Consider the following 24,287-nt stretch of genomic DNA (forward strand, 5'->3'; position numbering starts at 1 on the left):
TATTATCTTTAACAGTGAATCATAAACTACTCAAATGAGGAGAAAAACACTGTGTCAGCACTTAAGAGGTCCCTGTGTAGAACTCTCTCCCAACCAACAATTGGCATTCTCTACCCCTTCTTGTGTTTTGTGCCTTTGTTTTGCAAAACTACAGTGGGTGTTCCCTAACAGCTGGGCATTAGCAAAAACAGGACAGTTTTCCAGAACCAGCTGGCTTGAGAGTAGTCACTCCAGGACTTCAGTGTAAAAACAGCTGTTAAAACAAACTCTCCTTTTGTGTGTCTCAGGGTTCATCATGGCAGCAAGTTCACTTAAGGAGAAGGCATATTTATGTGTGAAGTGGGTTGAAAGGCAAGGCTTGATTGATGGTTTTTGGGAGAAGGCAAAAGTGGAAAACACCAGATGACCACCTTGCAGACCCTGGAATGCCAAGGGATCATTCTCTCTTTGAAGGAAAAGTTTTAGGGAGGCAACTTTTCATATTCAACAAAGCCAGTAGGTTGACAAACAAATTAGCTTCACAGGGCTCTGTTTAAAAGACATTTCATAAGGATCAGAGTTGAGGCAGTCTCCTCCATTACTGTAATTGTCATTTAACTTGGCAAACCTTGTCCTCTGCAGTGTTAATAAAACTTATGAATTCATTAAAACATACCTTGTACTACAGCAGTCTAGAAATTTAAATGTATGCAACAGCTTTGGCTGTAAAGACTGATGGTGTCATCAGTTATTTTTCCTGGTGACCAGATAGAGACTTTTTTCCCTACAAAGCAACATTCTGCTTTAAACTATAAGCTGGCAAGTGCTTTGTTTCCCAGAGGCACTTGCAAGACTGTTAAGGCTATTCTCAGACTAACCACTAAAATGAGAAGTAATTGTGGTAATTACTTCTCCCTAAGTCATTTTCTTCTGAAGTGTCTCAGAAAGTGAATGAATAGATATCTTTAGTCTAGACTCACAAAAAACTGATTTTGCATTGTGTATTTCCTTCCATAGTTGTAGGGAGGACTTTGATTTTTTAATAATGGCTTATGTTGTGGAGCATTTACTCTGATTAAGCATTGCCCTAAGCAATTCACCTGTATTGCCTGGGTTACTCCTCTCCTACTTGTTGAATTCAGCACCATAAGACAAGTGAACTGACTGACACCAAGCCACATAGCTAGGAAGTAACTGATAGGTTTGAAGACTGAATTTTCAGACTTTCAAAAAATTCACCCAGTATTTGTTAAGCACACTTTGGGTGATTTTTCTTTTCATTTCTAAAGAGAAATGAAAGCCAAGTGTGGCAGTGCACACCAGTAAGCCACCACTCAGGAGGTTAAGAGGTGGGAGGAGTTTGAGGCCAGCCTGGACTGCACAGAGAGACCTTGTCTTTGAAAAAAAAAAAAAACATTAAAAAAACACCTTGAGACAGTAAATCAAAGTCTGTGTCCAGTAGATAATTAGGCTGCTAAATCAGATGTTACTATTTAGGAGACTTTACAGATGTTGACAGTGATGAGGTTGTTTGCAAAGAGTAAGTGCACTACAAGTGAGTTATGAAAAATGACATTAAAATTTATTGAAAATGACCCCACACTAACTCCTCTCTGGTTGAGATGAAACATACTAAATGTCTTGCAGTGTCTTCAAACCATTTCCTGAGCTAAAACTAGTAACAGGAATCAGACTCTGCCTTTGCACTGTGTCACTGGGTAGCTTGTCATCTCCACAGGTGGAACAGTCGGTGGCTTTTGGTTCTGTGTTTCATTCTCTCTTCTCTTTGCCCCTCATTTTTCCATCCATCACTGTGTTCCTTGATCCATGTGGCAGGTAGACAGTTTGGGGAACCTGCTAAAATGAAGAGGAGAGAATCTAACAGGACAAACCAGAATAGCTTTGTTTCCTGTTGCTTAGCAAAGACTGGACAAGAAATGTAGACAGAAACACCGTGTATCAAGTGAAAAACTGGTTTCTCAAGTGACTGTTTGATCCTTCAACCTTTATTTCCTCTTGGATGAAGAGGCTGACAAACATGGTGCCTTCTGCACGGGGGCTGCAGACAGTGTTGGAATGAGTGAATGGACCCAGCTCCTCACAGGTTGAACTCTCACTAGACTGATCTAGAAATGCAAAAATGAAGAGACACGGAATTGTTCTGTGGTGTTGTGTCAATAGTGATGTCCTGATTTAGAGAATTAGATGATATTTATGTAGAATGGTCCCCTCAATGTGGGAAAATAGAGATTTAGTGATGATGGGGCATTCTGTCTTTGATTTGTTCTCAAACTCTTCAGGGAAAAGACAAAATAATGGTATATAGAGGAGGAGGAACACTTGTAAAAAGTTGGTAGTTTGGGATTCTAGATAGGAGAATAAAAGATATTTTTGAAAGTCTGAAAATGTTCAAAATATATTGTTTTGCATTTCTTTCAAAAGTACAAATATGTCTGGAGTATGTGTTTTCTTTCACAAGAGACTAAAGAGTAGATCTGGATTTATCTCAAGACTTTAAAAAGGATGACACATTTTAAGGAGCTGTTTCTAATCCAGATTTGTACCCTAATAAAATGATAATAAAAGCAGTAGGTATTACAGTCATAGCTCAGCAGATGTGGTCTTTCCTACTGTTAACCATTTTGGGTCCTTCCTGGTATTCTCCTCTCTTCCCTGTATCCCCCCTCACTCCGCAACTGAAATAAAACCCTTTTTGGGAATAGTGAGGAGTTTTTACTTCCCTTTTCTCAGAGAAACCCTGACTTTTGTTGCAAGTCTTGAAATTAAGTTCCACTAGATAGCAGACCATATCCAATTGCTCATTTTAATCCACTGCTACCAAGAGTCCAGATTCCTTTGAAAATGAAAGATTTTTTCCCAAACTGTGTGCTGTTTGTGTTTGTTTTTCTTGAGCCCAAAGCAAAACAAAACAGGCTCACCTAGCCACCTCACCTATTCCTGCCTGATTGTTGGCAGAAATCATGAATGAAGTCATTTCCATCTCCTTGGTCATCTTTGAATCAGACATGACATGTCCAGGAACCCCATGGGGTCAGGGACATGACATCAGGGAGGAAATGCTATTCATTGTATTTGGGATCCCTGTTGTTACGCGTGGGAATTGATTTCACGTTGCACATATCACGTTCTCGGTACACCAGGCTTTCCACCTTTGGCTTGCTGAGGGGATGTGAGAATCTCTCCAACTTCTATCCATAAAGAAGCTTTGTGTGCCCCTCCTGTGCACATTTGATTAAAATCAAGTCACTTCTGAGAACTTGATAAGCTTTCCTTGCCCAAGCTACGTTGGAAGAGCTTAGTGGTTCTTAAATACAGGGTGTTTTGTTTTGTTTACCAGCAACACCAGCACTCCCTACTCCGGCCTTTGGTAATGTTTGGAGACAGTTTGGATTATTACAAATAGGAATGGAGGTCTTATTAGGGTCCAGGGAGCAGATGCTAGGGATGCTGCTACCATGCAAAGTGCTAGGACAGTTTCTGACAACAAAAATAGTTCCATGTGAAATTTCAGAACAATGCAATAGTTGAGAAATTTGCTGAAGAGAAGAACACATCCTGTTCAGAAGTCAAAGTTGCAGGGAATCGCAGAGGTAGCAGAAGCTCTTCTCTCTAGAGCATTGACTTTCCCAGTAGATAAGAAGCTGTCTAGGCCTGTAGGTCCAGCACTGTCTGGTGTCCAGGCTGGCTCTCCAGGCCATGAATTTGCACACTATGATGCAGCACTATCCTCTTGAGGATGTTGGGGAGAGCCGGAAGTGTGGTCATTGTGAACAGACATGCCCAGTAGGATCCACAGACCTTCATGACAGCTTTGGTTACGCAAACAATTTGTAAAGGGTGACGTGAATGTAGGTGGGCATTTCTAAGAAAGCAAAGGTTGCTCTTCACCATACACATGACATTAGGGTTGTTCCTGTAGCTCTGACAATGCATGTGATACAGGGCCTTTTTTAGTTTTAACTTTAATCATCGGTGGTAGAATATGCGGGTATGTAACAGTCCAGCAATAAATAGCAATTGGTCAAGCTTGAGCACCAGAATACTTAGGTTTCTCCTTGGGACACTCTTTTATCTGGGAAGTGAGAGACTGAATTTCTAATTGGAGACACGGATAGTGATCCCCAGAGCATTCGGTGGACTTCAAGTATGAACCAGGGTTTCCCAGCTTCAGTACTGTGGGCATTTCAACTTTTGGGTCCAGCCTTCCTCATCACAGCTGACTGAAGCAGGCATTGTGGTATAATTATCAGTATCCTCGGTCTGTGCACAGTAGATGTCAGCACTGTACCCTCTCAGCTGTGCCAACTAGAATGTCCCAGTCATTGCCTGATGTCTGCTGGTGTATGGGGAATCCATCTCTCTCCCTCAGTTCTATGCATTTCTCACAGCAGAATTTTTATCTTTTTATATTCTTACAAAAATTAGGTGTAATCTGTAGCATGTGTGAAATATACTTGATACCAGATTGCTGTATTTGAGGGCAAAGAAGTCTTTATAGTTATAAAATAGTTCTCTCCCTCCTCTCAAGGAAGAGAAACTTGTAGACATCACCAAATTTTTATGCGAGTTACCTGTCAATCACTTTTCCTTTTCTTTCTTTCTTTTCTTTTCTTTTCTTTCTTTCTTTCTTTCTTTCTTTCTTTCTTTCTTTCTTTCTTTCTTTCTTTCTTCCTCCCTCCCTTCCTTCCTTCCTTCCTTTCTTTTCTTTCTCTTTCTTTTTCTTTTTTATACCAAGAATTGAATTTACTACCGCATACTTACCAGGCAGGAACTTATGCTACTGAGCTAAATCCCCTGGCCCCCAGTTTTTAGTTTCATTTTCTGACACATCAGAGAAGACAGTACTCGGGTGGTCAGCTTTTCCACATGGGTGGTGTTGACTTGGCTTTTCTGTGAGTGAACTTCTGAAGAAGAAATTCCCAAGTTCTACCTCTCAGTGTCACATTTCCTCTTGGCATATCTTTCCTGCCTTATCAGGTGGAAAATGCTGTGTGTTTATGACTTTCCAACCCCATGCCACACACTCAACATGCAGACATAAGCCCAACATCAGAGGAGTAAAGAGCATGACACAGCTCAGGATTCTAGAAGGCAGATCAATCTTAAATCTTCTTGAAAAAGGTCACAAACAATGGCAATAATACCAGAGTGACTCCAGAACTTAGAGAGTGGTCAGGAAGTCTATTTTTGAAGAAAGCCACACAAACTAAACCCCAACACTGCAGGGGCATCAGAAGTTCCGTGGTGAGACCTGTGTGCTAATGAAATAACCAGTTTCTCTATCACATCTAAACTTTACTTGACAAAGACCACAAAAATATAGTAGTTCTCACTGGTGTCCAATATTAAAGAGATAATCTGTTTTCCATAAGGTGACTAATGCCATCTTCCAGAACTAATTAGAATGTTAAATTACTAATGGACTCTATCAAAAGTCCTTCAGAATTATAATTAGGATTTTGACTTTTGATTAAATATAATCTTTTTTAAAAATTTTATTTAAGGAGAAAAAAACAAAAAGGTACAAGTTATACAGAATTTCACAAAAACAGTAGGAAATCACTAGTTAATAGATTACATATTATCATCTTAGAAATAGTTGTTCAAGTTACAAAATTAAAGCATATAAAATGGACCTTCAAACAGTAAGACTGCAAACAGTTCTGTTCAATGATCCACAAAAACTCAGTAATATGGTTATCTTATCTTATACACTTAAATATATGTGCAGTTACATCCTTTAGAGCACTTTCTTTTCCTCTCTTTTTTACAATGACAATTACACATTTTGCATTTTATTACTCCCACAGTTCTTATTACCTTTTTTTGAAGAGAATAAAACCAAATGTGACATAACAAAACAGAGTCAGTCAAATCAAAAGGATGGATGTAGTACATGATGTAAAAACAGAATCCAAGGTGATCAACAATGGTTGCCATAATGCCTCTTGCTATCTTAAAAAGATTGCCTATATCATCAGTTATAATAAAATTGAAGAAAACGGTACAGAACAAAACCAATAAAACCAAAACATTAGAGACATTACAGGACTTTAAAAGAAGACAATAGTCAAACCAGAATGGGCATCATAGTGAGTCTTATTGTCTTATCAGTTGTTGCCTATACTCAAACTTGGTACTATCAAGCAAAACAGAATAGAGTAAAATCAGTCAAAACAAGATGGTGAGAGCAATACAGGGTTTCAAATCAAGTTAATAGGAAATCAAAGTGGGTTACTATAATATATCGTGCTATTTTTTATTTTTTCCCTTAAATAAAAATAAATAAATAAATAAATAAATAAATAATAAAAAGATTGAGATAAAAGAGGACTTAACAACAAAACAGCACAGGTCAGAACATAACCATTTAAGCAAAATAGTGTTTCACCACAAGATATCCCGACATAAAAGTAGTTACCATAGTGTCTCTTTCCTTGAAATCTTTGAGTATAACTTCATATACTGTAGCATCAAACATATCAAGACAATGTAAAACCATTCAAGAGAATGACAGTGTTACAGGTTATTTAGAATCAACTAACAGAAAATAAACAATGGTTTCTGTATTATCTCCTTGTCTATAAAAATTTTTGTTTATATTATCACATATAATAAAATCCATTAAGATATAATATGTTAAGACCGATGGAGACAGTAGAACAAAAGCTTAATGGGACTTCAAAACAAGATGATATTAAATCAGCACTAGCTATTATGATGTCTTGTTTTCTCCAAAATAGCTGTTCATATCCTCCAATCTTCTCTGCCTCATTTCTGTTGAGCTCTTTTTCGTTATTAGTTGTCAGTTTGTCTTCATTTCGCTTTTTGCTCCATTCATTGTGGCCTCTCTGCCACTGTTTCTGGAATCTTGGTATGTTTCTCTTTTAGAATGTCCTGCAGTATTCTCTGTAGAGTTGAATTGGTGGTTGCAAATTCCCCTACTTTTTATCCTGGAAGAACCTTGTTTCTCCATTAATTTCTAGGGACAGTTGTGCAAGATATATCAATCTTGGCTGGAGGTCATTGCCTTTCAAAGCTTGAATTATTTTGCCCCATGCTCTTTGTTATTTGATGGTTTGTGCTGAGAAGTCTGCTGTAATTCTGATGGGTGTTCCCTTGTAAGTGATCTGTCTTTCTCTGACAGCTTTTAATATTCTGTTCTTATATTGGATTTCTGGAATTTTGATTATTATATGCCTGGGTGTAGTTCTGTTTGGGTTGTAGGTGGCTGGGGTCCTGTATGCCTCATACATCTGAGTATCTTTACCTTTTCCCATATTAGGGAAGTTCTCCTTGATTATTTCTGTGAATAGCCTTTATCGTTCATTTGTTTGTATCCCTGCTTCTTCCTTTACATTCTTAATTCTTAGTTATAGATCCTCTTATCATCTTCTAGCCTTTGTATTGTTACTGCTTGTTTCCTTGTTATTTTTAAGAAGTTTTTCCTTTCATGCTCTCACATTACAAATCTGTCCTCCATTCAGATAATCTATCCTTAGTTTCTTTCAAGCTGTTATGCCATCTTTCAATAGAGTTTTTAGTTTCCTGGTAATCTCTTTGAACCTGTTTCATGTATTCTCCATTTTCTCTATTTTCTCCATTAAACAATTCTCCCCTTTTTTTTCTGTTCTTCCATTCCACCATCTGTTTTTTCTTGGGAGGTGCTTAGCATTTCTTTAACTATTCTACTTATACCTTGCTTTACTTGGTTAAATACTTCACTTTTGAACTCATCTATGAGGTCCCGGAGATATTGCTTTATGTCTATTGGTGCCGTGCCTGATATTGCATGTTTTCTGTCTTCATTCTCCTTTGCATTTACCTTTCCTGGATCAGTGTTCTCAGGATTGGGGACCGAGAACCCTTTCTTGTGGCTCCCTCTTCCCATTCTTTTTGTTCCTTCCATACAAGCATAAATAGGAGGCCCAGTTTCTTCCTTTGTCAGTTACAGTTTGTTTGAATCACACCAGCTAGGTGTTCCCACCCACTGCAGTATACTAGGGAGACACAGACCTGGGCAGCGTATGCTGGGCCTGCCCCTCCAGGTCAGTCAACCTGCTGAAGGCCTCACTGCATTAGGGTGCACTGCCAGGCACAGGGACCTGGTTTGGGCTAGCCTAATGAGTCATAGTTCGCGGTGTCACCCAGGTCAAGCTCTCCCCACCAATCCTGCTTGAGAGGGGAATATGTGACTGAAGTCACTGCACTGTCCTGTTCCGGCTAGTCTGCCCAGTCCCACAATGTCCTCTGCTGTAGCCTCCTAGTCTATGGAAGGGTCCCCGTTCCTCTCACTCACCACAGGTCGATGCAAGGCTCTCCACCAGCTCTACTCTCAACTCGGTTCGCGGATTCCTGCTCTTAGAGCTTTCGAGTCTCTATCCCTGCTGTGCCGATTCAGATGCAGCAGCGGCAGCAGGAAATCCAAGCCGTGGTTTCCAGAGGCGCGGGTTCCAGCTTCAGCACTGAGACTTTAGCTGTTTCCGACATAGCAGCGGGATTGCATTTCTAATTATTCGTTCCTGGGTCAGCAGGGATATCTTCCCTTTCTTAGGACTACCCACACCACACCATTCCTGGAATCTAAGCTGGCTATTTCAGAGAACCTCCGTAGCTGCTGTTATCTATCTGCCATGTTCTCGTGGAAGTCAGTGATTAAATATAATCCTAACAGTGATTCTAAAATGCTAATTGAGCACATGCTGGTCTTCAAAGGGAAAAAAAAAACCCCACCTTATAGCCACTCTTGTAGCTCAGAGCAGTATAGGGTCATTTAAATTCGCAGAAAACTACTGAACATAATTGTCACTTTTAATTACAAGTCTTCATGTTGTGAGCCGCTGACACATTCACTGGTTTTTGTGTCTTCTTTTCATATTACTTTTGTGGTGGTGCTTTTGACTTTTCTGTACCAGGAGGTGTAGGAAAGGGCACAAGAAAAGACAGGAAGCTCTCGAATAATGCAGACTGAGAGTCGCTCTGTCTTCTGAACTTCCAGTGACTCTGGATGTAGGTTCAGGTACTCACGCACATCTCAGTCCTAGGATGACAGTTTTTACCCCAAGCGCAGCTGGTTAACCAAAAACAGTTGCAAATGTTCAATCCTTGGGCCCAGTGAGTAATTGGTCCCAGGACTCCTAACACATTTCATCTCCCAGATATGGGGACGCTTAAGTCCCTTGCAGATATCTGAAGTTATCTCCGGGTTCCTTAGAATACCTAACACAGTTTTCAGTCAGTGCTCGTAAATAACTGGGTCCCAGGTTGGTTGGATCCATGGATGTGGAACCCACCTGGGGATGCACAGGGCCAGCTGGATGTCTGTGTGACAGTGGTCTGTGAGATGGCTCTTCCATTTGGAGGTAATGGAAGAGAAGCCAGACTGACCATGAGCAGGGCTAGAGGTGGCAGTGGAATGCATTCTGTCCCACTGACCTTGAGTGACTGATTAACCTTGGAGGGAGGATAAGCTTTATGAGCAGACACCGAGCCAGCATGGGAGAGTACAGGAACAGACTACACTGGTTGCTTTCCTGCAAGAACATTCCTGATGGTGACTTGAGCTCCCAGATCTGTCCCTGACTGCCTTGGGTAGTAACAGGTCACATCAAGTGGGACTATCACTGCACTCTCATCTGCTTGCAGACCAATGCCTCTGGGTAACCTTGAGGACCCCAGCCCAGACCTCTGATCATCTCCACCTGTGAGTGCCAAAATCTTGGGCCACTGTTCTTGACCAGTCATAGCTTTCCATTGGCGACTTTCTCCGCCACTGCTTACCTCACCTCCAGGCCTCACAGCTGACTATGAGGGTACTAGGACGTAGGCCTCATCCGCTGTCCTCCCTGCCACCCAGACTGCTTTCATAAATGCCCCTGTGACAGGCACAGAGTGGGTCCTCATTGCACCACCTCGTCCACCTCGTCCCTGAAAAATGCTGATGTCACAATTTAGCTGAAGTCAGGTGACAGATAATCATAATTTCGAAAAGAAAGAGTTCCTATAAAAGTAATCAGTGTGCTTGGAAATACGGGGCTCAGGGCCTGGTAATGTAGCACAGCCCTGAATCAGATTCAGCAGGTACAGCATCTGCAGATTCTTTTGGCTTTTGTTCGTTCCTTCATGGGAAGAAAAACTGGCTAAGTTCTGTTCTTGCAAAGCAAAAGTAATGGATCACAGCCTGAGTGGCTGATTTCATGTGTGCTTTCTGCTGACCGTCTTCTCCCTTGGGCATTGTCTTGCTACACTGTGAGAGTGGAGGAGGGGCAGCACCCCTGGAGGGCCCTGTGCTCCACAATCCCCAGGAGACAGCAGGGGGTGGAGAGTGGAAGCTCCCTGTTCTGTTTCCCTACTTTGGGGGCCTGTGTTGCCCTTATTAGGCTGGGCCACCTACTTGGCATCGTACTGACTGCAGCCTTGAGCGTGCTCCAGGAGCTGACATGTGAATCTCAGTCCTTTTCTTAGTCTTTGTGGCGTTGCAAAGGCGGGGCTGTTGTGGAGCCATGGGGACAGGAGGATGGCCCAGTGCCCTGTCCGGCTTACTTCTCACATCCTCACATCCGCTTTCTCCTATGGTGTTTCCTGACAGTCTCATGCTTTCTCAGCTCCTTCTCATGGTAATAAGTACCAGGGTGGTCCTAGGCACAGACAGCCATCAGGCAGGCCTGTCAACACTGGCTTCACGCCCTAAAGTCACAGCCCTTGTTTTCTACTGAAGCTTTCTCTGCCTTCCTCCTCAGAGTTTGGTTTTGGTGGCCCTTTTTAGAGCTGTTCTTGTTTTGTGAGAAGCCCTACAAAAGTATCCCTACATGGGTTCCCATGGCCAATAAGAGACAGGCTTTTGGACAAAGGACTGTGTCCACTCCCCCCAGGACCCTGCAGAGCAGGGAAGGGAGTGACTGTGGACTCCCTAATGGCCCTCACTGGAGCAAGTCTGTCCCAGGACACTTGAGACCTGGCATCCCAAAAAACAAAGAGGAAACGGAAGTAGTCCTGGAGATGGAAGGTGTGAGCAGGAAATGATGGAGCAGAAAAGAGATGTGGCATGTGAATGTGATATCTTTCTTTCTCTTACTTTGGTAAGAAAAAGAGCATAAAATAAGTAATAGACTATAGGAGAGGAAAGCACAGCAGAAAAACAACTTTAACATTTAAATGTCTGCTCTGGATTTCTCTGTGCCCTTTAGAAAGGAAAGCACTTTACTTATTCACAAAGGTAAGATTTTGCCAGACTTGATCCCACCTTTACCATCGAGATCTCTGCTAGAAAGTTCCTCTTTGACTACAGTAAGTTAATACTTCTAAGTGCGCATCTTTTTGGAAATATTCCTGTAAAAAACACATTGAGTAGAAGCAGTAGTGGTGATGATGTTGAACTGAGTTATTATTTTCATGTTGTGTGAACATAAGAGCTTCTTAGCCCTGCTCCTACAGAGAACAGACAGAGCCCCAAGTCACTTGTGCCGCCCCCCCCCCCAACACTGGGGTAAAATGGCACATGGGAGCCTAGTTCGGTCTGACACCAAGCCTTCTGCTGCCGTTCAGCACAGTGAGAGCCAGCATCCTGCAGCCAGCTGCTGTTGTCCCTTGGTCTCAGGGTTGACTGTGCCTTGGAGCTGCTGTCAGCTCTTGTTCTCGTGGATGTGGGTCCTCAGAGCCAGAAGGGCACAGTCGCCACCTGCCTTTTTGCCTCCATGCCCATCATGCTAGCTCCAGGTGTGATGCTAGATTAAAACAGAAAGATTGAGGAGGTCTGTGAGGGCGTCTCTGAGGGTCCCACTGGCTCAACTGTCAGCAGTTAGCATGGAACGAATCGGCGAGCCCGGGTATACAACCTGCAGCCATCCACTCATGGCCATGGACGAGCCATTCACCTGGAGCCAGAAATGATGCTTGCCTAAAGGGCATCGGGCAGAGCCCAAAGGGTTAACATTCCTTCAGTGTGGTCAAGAGAAAAATCCTAGGTTGGGAAAGATGTACCAGTTGGTCAACACCCCTGCCCCTGCCATACCTACAGAAGCCCATCCATCCAGGTTGTGAGTCTCCTGTGTCTACACTTGAGTCAGAGGCTACCCTGCCAGATCACCTGCCCAATAAGCATTTGCTGCAGCTCTGGTCTTCCCAGCCTCCAACCTTCAGGGCTTCCTCTAAGATCAGCATCTTAGTCCCACCAGGAAGCTTCCTAGCCAAATTCTGTCCTTCCCCTTTGGTCTTCTGGGTTCCTTCTAGAGAACTTAGCAGCTCGGCAGAACTTCATTGGGATGTCTTGAATGTCAGGAATCTGAGACTCATTTTTGTTGAGTCTCCAAATTTCCTCATCCAGGTAAAGAGCTATCAAATCCTTGAAAGAGGATAAGGTCACACTGCCCACGTCTGGAGTGAGTTGAAATGAGAGAAGTTTTAAGGCCTCGTGGCAAGCTTCAGCACTGTGTCTGAACACAGCTCTATGTTCCAACATCTCTGCAGTGGGCCTTGCAGGGACAATAACTTTAAAGTCCAGGCATTTGGGAAGCTGACCTTGGGCTTCTAAGTCAGCAGAGATTTACATTGTTTGGGAGTTTTGCTCAAAGATGGGGGGCAAAAAATCAGTCTCTGAAGTAAATTGAGTTGCTGTCCAAGAGGAAAAAGTCAAGAGTCCTATGTGCAAACTAGAAAAGTGATTTCATCTGCAAATTTAAGGAATTAAATGTTCCCAAAAGCAAGACCTCTCAGATATATAGCCACTAAATGAGACACACTAAACATAACTATTGTATCTTTTTTTTTTCCTGATACTGGGGATCAAACTCATGACTTCATGCTTGCCAGGCATGTGCTTATGCTGCTCAACTAAATCCCCCTTAACTATCACATCTTAATGATGCATGATGATGTAAAAATCCTCTTTTGCCTGGCAAAAGACTGGAAATGAAAAGATGGAAATTTCCCCCAGAATGAAACAGCAGAAATCTGTATTTATTTGAGTATCAAAATGTCACCTTCTTCATAAAGAGATAATAGACCCATTAATAAACCTCTGAGGTTTGAACATTTCAACTAACAGCTGCTTTTCTTCATTGATAATTTAGAAAGCATAACAAGAAGACTGTTTGCTGTCAGATTCGTTACCTTGAGAATTCCCTGATCATTTTTAAATCTTAATAATTTCAAGAGAAGAATATGTGTGGTGAATCTTTAAGCCAGTTCCATTCAAGTCCTTGAATAAACAAAAGACACCTATCACTAGGTAGGATGCTGCCAACCCAGACATTAACAAGGCTTTTAAGGTATCCTGTGTAGAAAGTACTTAATCAGTCTCCGTTTCATTAGCAGTAGAAGTTGGGGATAGCAGTGACCACCGCGGGTGGATGACTGCAGGGAGGTTGTGTTGTTCTGTTGTGCTGTTACTGTTCCCAACAGGAACATCACCTTTGCTGCAGCAGGTGGACAGCGGTGTGCCTGTGGTTGTGCCATTTTGAAGCCACCTGTCTCTGTTCATAATTCCCAGGCCCACTGTTCAGCTTTGTTGATTTACTGGGATGGTTAAATGAGATAACTATGCAAAGCCTTGGAATACGGCCAGACCCTGCATGAGTTTAGCCCTTTCTAATTCTGCCTCTGTCAGATGGTGGGCTTCTTTTAAACCATACCCACACCCGATTACTAATTCAGTCTTTCCATCAACTCTCTTTTACCCCTTCCTATCAAGGGACAGCTTGTTTGAACTGTTTGTGTATTGAAATGACTATCTCTGGGGATTCCTTGTTTTAAGTTCAACCAGGTTCATTTGATTACTGTTAGACACCGTATTCCTTCACTCTGACCAAGCAAGTATCGCCACCTATACTACTATCTTCTTTATGTCCAATCCATTTTCTACAAACAAACATATTTTTCACTTCTAATGCTGTTTTCCCAGTATTTCCTGTCTCGTGTTATCCCATCTCTTCAGCTGCCCAAACCAGAAACCTGGAAGCCATCCTTGATTTTGCCCTTTCCCCCATAACCTACAGTTAGCCTATCAGATTTATCATCTCTACTTCAAAAGCATACGTCTTTACCAGCCTCTCTGCTTAAAAACTGCAGCCAGATCTGCACAACCTCTGCCTCTTGCCTGCACAAATACGGTCACTTGCTGGGAGAGTTTCCTTATTTCCACTCACACTGTACTCGTGTTTAGTTTCTGCTCAGTAGTCAAGCAGAGGCTTGAAACAGAAATCAGACCATGCCTTACCCTGAATTCAAACTCTTCAGTGATTTTCTAACTTCTGCAAAATGAAATCCAAAGTCTTCATCATGGCCTGCGGCCTCGGCTAGTCTGACCCCGAGGTCTGCCTCAGGGAGCCCTCTGTCCACCTCTGTGGCCCCTGTGCTTTACAGGACTCATCTCAGTGAGTAACCATATCAAGAACTACTTTGGTCACCACTCGATTAATGTTGATTTCCGTCACGGGTCTGTAAGCTCCGTGAGACAGGGACTATGTCAGTTTTATTATTATCACTTTATCACCAGTGTTTTGCATAATTCCTGGAACGTGGTAGGTATTAATAAGTGTTTGTTGATAAACAGATGACATTATCCCAATTTCAAATTGTGATAATGATTATATTAGTTTCTTGTTGAAGTAACATTTTTAATACTAAAATTGGTCACAAATAATAAGAATTATCTTTGTGCAAGTCACTAGGCCACTCAGTAATTTATAGGAATACTTGTAAGAACTTCATTCAGAAAACCTAGGAAAAGTATGCCCAAAGTCTTTGTGTACATCAAAACACTGTAAGTTAAATGATGAATAGTTTTGTTTTGGTGAAGATGCTCAAATTGGCTCTTTCAGTCCATAATATATACTGTTAAGCTTTCTGGAATAAGTACTGCAAACCATAGTATTTGTTAGACAAGGGCTCAAAGGAATGTTTCCTTTTTATAAAATAAAAAATTAAAGTCAAATGTGTTAATATTCATACTTTAGATTGCTCTACCATCTACTCTTAAACTTTTTATAATGCTTTACATTTACCAGCAAAATGTGTCTGGCACATTTCTGAATGGTATAACTTTGAGCATGCTTGGTAACCATGGTTGAATTAATATGAGGCTCCTTTTTTCACATGGAGCTTAAATAGCTCTGTTAGGCATAAAAGGGTACTTTGGTGATCTAGGCTAACAAAATCACAAAGTTAGTGGGGGAAATAAATACTGCACAGAGGGAAATGACACTTGAAATCTATTTGCATTGTATTTTCCCATTTTGTTCTTCATTCTTAAATTCATTTCCTTCTCAAAGCGAAGACCATTATATTGGGAAATAATGTGTCTGGAAGCCCAAGCCAGCAGCTTAGCATCCGAGTGGGAAATCCTTCTGTAATCACTAATGAGCAGTGGATGCTGAACGTGCACTCCTTGGGGCCGGCCTCTTGCCTGTTCTACAAAAAACTGTCATATCAAATTTTTGTCCACACTCCATGGGCACTTTGATTTCTAAACCTTTCTGAGAAACCTAATCTGAAATCAAAGTCAAATATCTTAGATGTGGTCAGACAAGGTCACATTTAAAACAGTCCAGCGAACCTGCAGATCAGAGTTGAAAGGTAATGCCTTCCCCCAAAATTGGCAGACTTACCTGCTAGCTTACCTTTCAGTTTCTAATGTGCCTTTTTCACCTCTTTCCTGATGGACTAGGAAAATAAGAACTTTCTCCTAGAAAACACCTGCAGAGTTTTCTTAAATTGTTTGGTTAAAAAAAAAGTTGAACACAGTTGCATTTTAGAAATGAAACTTTATCCCAAAAAGTGAATCACAAGGCATTTTGTTGAACATTTATCTTACTGTTTGCTAGTCAGGCTTCTTTCAGTCAAAATTCCATGGTAATTTCAGGCTCATGAGCTTTTTATTTGAGCTAAATTGTCAGAATTTACCCATACGCTTGAGTGACGCCATACGGGATTGCCCCTGGACATTTTTTCCTGTGCCACCTTCCTGCTCTGTCAAGCCTTGAGATATTATCCAAAATGGCACTAGAAAAGAAGGAATGTTGACTCTCGTTAGACATGATCTTAACATCTCACAACGCAGGTTTTTAATCAAACTCCGTGTGATTAAAAAACAACAACAACCTTGCCATTGCTTTATATTGCAGTGCTCTGTCTCTTGTGGTCGAGGGCATAAGCAGCGAAATGTTTACTGCATGGCAAAAGATGGAAGCCATTTAGAAAGTGATTACTGTAAGCACCTTGCTAAGCCACATGGGCACAGGAGGTGCCGAGGAGGACGGTGCCCCAGATGGAAGGCTGGCGCATGGAGTCAGGTGAGCGATGCTTCTCCCCTCCCCACCGCTTTTCCCCTCCAGCCACGTGGCCCATGCCAGTGTCTTCGCTTGTGTTTCTTCTGCATGGTTTTGGCTTCACCCAGGAGAGCTGCAGACGGGGAGGGAAGGATGTGCAGCTAGACAGTCAGGACAGCTGTGTGACCTTGAACGAGCGGCTTCAGCCCCTGGAGCTATGCATAATACCCACAGTGAGGTGGTTTCGAGGACAAATGCTCTGTGGTAATAGGCATGAGACAGCTGCAGCAGGGTAGCTCCTCAAAACTTGGCTGTGCCTGGCACTGTTGTTCACTACTGGAAAAGCCCCTCATTCCCATCACACTGAAGCTGACGGTGGCCCCCTGGTAGGCGCCGAGTGGGAACTTGGAGCTCCTCAAAGAAAAAGTAGCAGAAAGTATTTGTCTGCCCATTTGCTTGTTTACAACAGAGACAGGAGGGTGGAGAGGGAGAGCTGTCAAGAGCTAGGCGTCCTTGTGTGGTTTGTGTAACCTTCCCCAGCTTGCTTCATATGGCTCCTATGAGGATTTAACGCAATAATGAATGCCAAGTGCTTTGCTTAGGGCTTTTTGGTGGAAGAGGCTATTTTGTTTGGATGCGTGTGACATGTCTGTCTCATGGGGCGTGGAAGGACCTAAGACCTGGATTACAGTTAGATTTTTAGTTAAACATTTGCTAATTTAGACCTGAGGAGGTGTGAGTTTCCCTCTTGAACTTTAAGGAGGAACTTTGAAAGCTGCTGTTTATAAATAAGCATTTGGTATTTGAGTGCCATCTGAATCATTAGTGTGTGGCGGGACCTGGTAACTTCACACTGGAACATTTGCTCACCTTGGTCAAAGGTGCTAGCCTGAGAATAGCAAGGCTCATTTTTTTTTTTTTTTTTCTAAAATACTGAGTGTTTTAGTGCTGGTAGTTCAGGTCCTTCTCTGACTCAGTAAGGCTCTATGTATTTCTGTTCTCCTGGGCCATGGAACATCATGCCAATGATTCCTTGAGAATCAGTGGAAAACCAGATTCAAGGTGGGCGCCTCTAGAATCCATTCTTTCAGAACCTGGATCTTCATTTGTAAGGGCACCGGATATGGCCATGGTGACTCAGGGAGGGTTCCACAAAACGCCATTCCAATGCAGTTAACAAACATTCTTTACCCAGCCTGAGTCTTTCTGCTCTGTCCAGAGCTGACATTCCTGGCTTTGTCCTGTCCTCCTCCCAGGGTGTGAAAGGAGGTGCGTGGGCACAGGCTACTCCTCCCTCCTAAGACCCTCGTCACAGTGCAGTGAGGTTGGGGTTCATTTTCTGTAATGATCAAGGACTCTACCCCTCAAGGTGCATTCTCTCTCTGGGTTACTGTGGTTCACTTTCGAGGCAGTGTGTCTTCGTGCTCATGCTTTTTAATGGCTTCTGGGTAACTGCTGCTGTGGAAACTTGCAGCCCTTTTATTTTGGGAGCTGTTCAGTTCATGCAGAATTCTGCAGCTACCATTATTTACCTTGCCACCCTAATTAGCTCATCCTCTAGCAGACTTTAGTTCTGTTATTTTATGTTGTGTTCCTCGGTCTCTACTTACCTAGTTGCATTTCCTCCTGAATATTATCCTCAGAGAATGCATCAGTGCTTATTTTAAAAGGAAATTTATTTACTAAAGTAACAAAAGAACCTTCTGCACTTTATTAATAAACACAGAATGAGTTTTAACTCCAGCACCCTGTGATCTTCTGGGGAACCCTAAAATTACTTACAAAACTAGGATGATTAGGTTTAAACTCTGGGAGTTTTTGCAAACAGAAGGTAATAGGATTCTCAGAATGTCTCTCCAGAAAGAACCACACCTGTTCAAAATGATTCCCTAGGAAAGTCACCATCTCCACAAAAGATGTGAGTAATCAATTATGTAACAGTCTATGGCTAGCTTTAGAATGTCCTGATTTGGTCTGTAGAAATGAATTATAAATTACACAAATCGTGTTTTTCCTAAATAGGGAAAACAAGATTTGTGTAATTTAGAAGCATACCTGAAGATACTTTAGACCCAATAATTGGTAGACAAAAACAATCTGCACGATTAAAGATTGTCCACTTACTAATGAGCCAGTGACAACAGAAATAACTACAAGGCAGTGATATTAAGCAAGAGCAGTGATTGCTTATTGTAGAAATACTTCTGTATTTAGACTTTCTGGTTTCCTCTAATAGCTGTATTCTAGCCAGCCTATCTTCATGGGAAGAGGAGTAATTAATGCATTTTCTTACAACATCCAAATCCCTGGTGATATGTGGAATGTGAGATAGAAGGCTAATCTTAATAGCCTCTAAAATTTGGTTTTTGAGGTTTACGGTGCAATGTTAAATTTCAAATCTTTTGAAATCTTGGATGTTCTACAGAAAATTAGCTGGGGTTTTTTTGAACATCCTCACTAACTTTTTTGTTGTAAGATAGTAAAATCCAGCAAAACTAAACAGAACAAAGCCAATTAAAACAAAGCAGCAAAATTGATTCAGAACTTCAAAGCAGGATACCAGGGAAACAACAATAGCTATCATAGTATATCTTCTCATCCTCACACTAGTTGTCCATTCCATCAGGTATAGCAAAGTCAAACCAAAACCAAAACAGAATAAAACCAATCAAAACAGAATATTAAATGAAAGCTAATCAGAACAAAGCAAAGCAGTGAGAACAATATTGGATTTCAAAGGCAAGACAGAAGAAAACCCTATATTTGCTATTGCATATGGTCATCCTCTCAAGAGATACCCAAGCCTGCAAAATCAACAGACAGTAAAAGCATTTAGTTGCTTTATGTACCTTAGTTGCTATCAACTCAGCCTGTCCTCCTAACCAGCAGGTTGCTGGAGGGGAGGGTGGTTGATTCTCAGTCAGTGCACTGGTAGGCTCACTGACTTTTCTCTTCCTGGAAGCTGCATGGTTTGCACAGCTTACCAGAAAGGGTGGCTGATTGGCTTCTTGTTGGATCCTCCCAGGCCAGCATGGCCAATTCTCGGGAGGCTTCCTAAGTAGTTTTTTTTTTTATTCCCTCCAAAGTTCATGTTCAATTTGTTTGGGTAATTTTGATCAAGAGGTAAAGGATGCCCATGGAGTTTTCAGACAAAAAATCACCATCAGATTGTTGATTCAGCCTGATAAACTTGAAGGTTCTGTATTCTCATAATACAAAAGCTTTCCAAGGGTACAATTTTTTATGCTTACCCTGTTCCTATAAGAAAGGTTAGTCCTGGTTTGCTTTTATATTATTACTGAAGATGAGTAATAAAACAAATTAAATGATCAGATTAGGATAAGGATAACACTCCATTGTTCATCAGTCAGGCGTTCTCTCCATCAACTCATTCATCAGGCATGGAACACAGATCTTCCTCACAGTTTAATGCCTTTGTGACAAGCAGGGGCCTTACAAACAATGAAATTCATGATTTAATTAAACGAGGATGGTTCCCTTCTTCCTCACACAAAGGTAATGATATGTCTTGCAGTGGTGTCTTAGATTCAATGAAATAAGAATTAATTTTGTGAAGCTCTTCAGTGCTAATATGGAAATGGACTCTGGTGAGTTGGTCGTGACCTTTCATGGCAATGAAGCCTGCTTGGTTGTGGGTCCGATGCTGAAGTCTTCTTCTAACATTCAGTGCAGAAATGTGGCAAACATGTAGCTCGTGTCCTTGGAGAACTTAAGGAAACTGTAGTCACGTGGGCAGTGCTGAGAACTAGAGCTGCTATAGTGACTTTTGCTTGCCGTTTATTCAGTTTGTATTTGAGTCGTGAGCAGCAGTGGGGCACTGTTTGAATACAGCCTTCATACCACTCTCTTGCTGATGGAGTTCAGACAATTGTATCAGATTAGCACCACATTTTAAAACTGGGAGCCAAATTTTAATGCACAGTAACTGTGCTTCATTTCCTAAAAAAATTTTCATTTGATTGTTTCTCTTTGTTGTTGTATACAGTAAGGTGATTATCTGTGTTCTTCATTTTGTTTATTTATGGCCTGTCTACCTAAAAGGCATATTAGGAGATACCGAAAATATTTTAAGAGAAATGCTTAGTGTAGAGCTAAACTTTGACCTGGGAGTAACTGCATACCCCATGGGACACTGGGCAGTATCTGAGACAGATAGGCTGTCACAGCTTGGGGTGAGAGGAGATGTAAGTGACATCCAGTTGATACAAACTAGAGATACAGCTAAACATCTTAACCATTCAGGGAATGGTCCCCACAACAAAGAATTACTCAGGTGAGGAGCTCCTGCATCGAGTCTGGCTTAGCAAGTGTTTAGTAAATGTTTTCTATTATTATTTATAAAAATGAGTTTATATAACTGTTTTTCAAGTTAATTCCTGTTTTGAAATAGTGCCACCACCATAATCCCAGCAGTAACACCAAAAGAAAGTATGTAAAATTCTTTCCCAAGTTTCCAAGTGTGTATTATTTCCCACATATCACAAGTCCTATAGAGCCTCTCTTTGCTATGGAAATAAGCATCAAATTCTCGGTAGGTCGGCGAGTTCTGCACAGCCAGAGACGAAACCTAGTTCTCAGTAGTTCAGAACTGATGTCATCTCCCTTCAGCACAGCACAAATGCACTGTGCAAGGATGCTGGGGACCATATTAGTGGCGGCTAACGGCACACCCAAAAGGCACAACCAGCAGAAGGAAAAAAATTAAACACACATGAATAAACATAAGCACCAGCTCCAGGGTCAGTAAGAAGTCCTTCTGGTGCTGTTTCATTCCTGGGTTTCAGCACAGATCTCTCTAGATATGCCTAGCAAGGTTGCCTGGTGCTATATGCAAATCGCTGCCTTCCATGAGGAAGACGCCATGAACACAGAGCAGGAACAAAAATTCAGATGCATTTTGAGCCGAGTACTGTAGGTGGACTATTCAGAAAGGCAGGGTTTGCACCTTGTTGTGCATTTAACTTGTGTTACAACTCCTGAATATGGTAGCTCAAAGCTGGCTCTGACATAAATGCCAGAAATTAGAACAGCATATTACATAATTGAAGCTTCCTGTGTCTTAATTTGTCTTTTGAAAAATTATTGAATGCTATAAGCAGTGATTTGCTAAAATTGTAGATACTTATGACAACTCTTATACCTTACCTTCATTGAACTACAGGTAATTTACTCCATAATCAGAGGTTTCATTTACTTAATGACCTAAATAACAATATACACAGTAAAAACATTTAAATTTTAAATTTTTTCTTCAGGTTACTAAAATATTAGGAAATTTTGGATATATGTCAGCTCCATGCCAAATTCCAATGTGTTTGCAATACTGTTATTCTTTCTTTGTGTTTCTGTGTGGACAATGCTATTATAGAAATGTACTCCTGCATTTATGAGACCAAATAGCCAAAGTGGTGGTGGTAGCTCATCTGTTTGAGGGTAGTAGGTGTTAAGCATTACTGTCATTTGTGAGGTAACTACCATGTTACAGTTTGCTTTTTTTTCCCCAAGTGCAACCAGTGAGAAATATTGTCCATGACACTCTCAGGGCCACCAAATAGTCGTTCTCTAGAGCCAGAGCAGTCACTGGAGAACAGAGACCCTCCCCTTCCACCTAGGACATAATCTCTTTAGAAGTCTGGTTTCTTGTGGGTCACAGACTCATTCAATCCAATTAATATAATTAAAGCCAAACAATATGGCGATGTTGATCCAAAATATTTTCTTCTCTTCCACTAAGCTTTGATGTGAACTGTGAGCACCCCCCACCCCAGCTTAGATTCATCTGAAGCAATATAATTTTTTAAGCCACTTTCTAAAAAGTATCACCTGTATCCTCAAAACTGGAGGTAAAGAAAAGCTTCCAACCCAGCAAAATCCATTTGGGGGTGCTTTTTGATAGGGAATTTCCATGATCCCCAGGGGAGCCCAGTACTGCTGCGGATAGGACAAGAATGTCTTTCTCATTTGAAAGAGCTTCATTCTGTTCTTTAAGAAGATTTCCTTTTAGGAATACAGCTTTAAATGTATGCTAAACTTGCCTTCTTAACACTGGACAAATTAACAAAGTTCAGTTATCACAAAAATTGGGCAATATTTCTTTATAGTTAAGTGTTATAACATGTTCTTTTCTCTAATCAAAGGTTGCTTTTGGTCTCTTACTGTCAAAACCTTAATAAAGACAGTAATTCTAGGCCTGCCCATGAGATTATGAAACCCAGCAACAAGGAAACCAATAAAAAATTAATTTAGAGGTAAGTTAATTAAAGATTTCAATGGTGCTTTACAAGTTGGTCAACAAAATATTTCGGCATGACTAACAGTATTTTTCAAGAGCTGAACCCAGAAAGCCCCAAGGAAACAGTTTTTCTTATTGGTTTTTATTCTTTGTATTTTTATCTGAGGCTGTAAATAAATCTAAATACTTTAGTGGCTTAAAAAAACAAACAATCAAAGAATCCTCGTGTCTCCAAAAACAGGACCAAAAAATAAAAAATAAAAAACAAGGAACAGGCTAGAGAAATTAATTCTACTTCCACAGTCCTAATACCTCTAGTGGTTTAATCTTCTTGATTATACCTTTAGTTTGCCAAGGAATTTTCTTATGCAGTACTGTGTCTCCCCGTTTTCAAGAAGTTCACATTCTCCAGGATAGAAACGATTCAGAATTTTCCTTTCATATGGCAGCGTTATTTCCAGGTTGTGCTGAGCATTTCATTGCGGTCTCTCCCAACCCCTTCACCCTCCAGGACTCTCGTTAACTCTAGAGAGTCCTCCAGTCATCTTACCTCCCTCGCTCCGCAGCACCGATGAGCAGTGAGTCCCAGATTGCGGACCTTACCCTGGTTCATTCGTGGGAAGTTAGAAATCTCGAGAGCTGTGAGCGTTCAGGGATTAAGTAGGCGCGTGCTGCCCCTCGTCTGTGACCCCTGCACCTCCCACCTCCAGAGCCAAGCACCCACTTACAAACTCTGTCTCTGCAGTGCTCGGTGTCTTGCGGCCAAGGTGTACAGCAGCGGCAGGTGGCCTGTCAGATCGGAACACAGAAAGCAGCCAGAGAGAGCGAGTGCAACCCGGTTGTCAGGCCAGAGGCGCAGCGTGTCTGCCAAGCCCCACCGTGCCCTGTCCACACTTGGAGGGCAGAGCAATGGCAAGAGGTAAGTAGAACCGTGAAGTACACACCTGCGGGGCGTGTGGCTCCACCCCCTGGCCAGCATCACATCCGTCCCCCGGGGAGCACAGCGGCATTGCTACCTCCTTCTCAGGAGGTGTGCTGGGGCCCCCACGCACACTCCGATGGCGAGGGGTGCCTGGCATCGGACGCTTCCTCTGCCTGCTGTATTCCTGAGGGTGACATTTGACAGACCTTGGGCCAAATGCATGTGGATAACTTTCGCAGAAGAAAGGGAGCTGGGAAGGGTATTTGAGAGCCGTGCATCTGGATTTGGTCATGTTAGTATAGATACCAGAAGACAGAATGTAGGCAGGACCTCCTTTGTGTTTTTCCTCTTTCTGTATTTTGGCTGTCAGGTAAAAGCTAGCTACTAGTGTGAAACCCAGATTAATCAGTGAAGGAGTTCTCAGGATTTTAAAAAATGATGGCATCTCAAGAAACTGCTTATTTAATGCAGAAATAAACTAGACTCATCCTCCTACCCCCCCCCCAGCCCTCACTCCAAGTTAATGTTTGACTAGAAGAAATACCGAGCATCCCTGAAGCAGTCTCCCGTGGAACAGGAGTTGTTAGCCTGAGGTAGACTCAGTTTCCAGGACAGAATGTTCCACTGTGGAAAGCCATTCCCACTGACACTGGAATGAAATAAAGTGTGTGCTATCTGACGTGAAAAAAAAGATCTGAGTCACAAGGCGGCGTTCCCTGCACCAGAGTAGCTTTCAGGACATAGTGGAAGTGTGCAGTGTTGGCCTCACTGTCCTGGACTTGCCAGCATGCTGGGCATCATCTTAGTTCATTCTTTTAGCCCCTGGATGACATGAAAAGTATCATCATCA

The 24,287-nt window shown here is 41.9% G+C and overlaps 1 protein-coding gene and 1 long non-coding RNA gene across 14 annotated transcripts in view; one reads left to right on the forward strand and one right to left on the reverse strand.

The window, feature by feature from the left end:
• Positions 1-24,287, forward strand: part of Adamts9 (ADAM metallopeptidase with thrombospondin type 1 motif 9) — a 141,161-nt gene that overhangs the window by 85,611 nt on the left and 31,263 nt on the right. For 10 of the 11 annotated variants that reach the window (XM_023561654.2, XM_003480147.4, XM_063257128.1 and 7 more), the window contains 2 exons: positions 16,119-16,286; positions 23,261-23,434. In XM_023561654.2, the coding sequence (XP_023417422.2) occupies positions 16,119-16,286; positions 23,261-23,434 (342 nt within the window). The remainder of the gene's footprint in view (positions 1-16,118; positions 16,287-23,260; positions 23,435-24,287) is intronic. The other variant, XM_063257135.1, reaches the window with a different exon arrangement.
• LOC106025796 (uncharacterized) lies at positions 1,540-23,427 on the reverse strand. 3 transcript variants are annotated; one of them, XR_001199354.2, is made up of 2 exons: positions 23,244-23,427; positions 1,540-15,996 (listed from the first exon to the last, which is right to left on the reverse strand). It is a non-coding gene; the product is annotated as an uncharacterized LOC106025796 (long non-coding RNA). The 3 variants fall into 3 exon arrangements; XR_010050096.1 differs by having other exon boundaries at positions 23,066-23,262; XR_010050094.1 differs by having other exon boundaries at positions 19,112-23,262.

The sequence above is a fragment of the Cavia porcellus genome, unplaced genomic scaffold, assembly GCF_034190915.1.
Source record: "Cavia porcellus strain 051 isolate PalLab524CR breed Dunkin Hartley unplaced genomic scaffold, mCavPor4.1 scaffold_10, whole genome shotgun sequence".
Classification (NCBI taxonomy): Eukaryota; Metazoa; Chordata; class Mammalia; order Rodentia; family Caviidae; genus Cavia; species Cavia porcellus.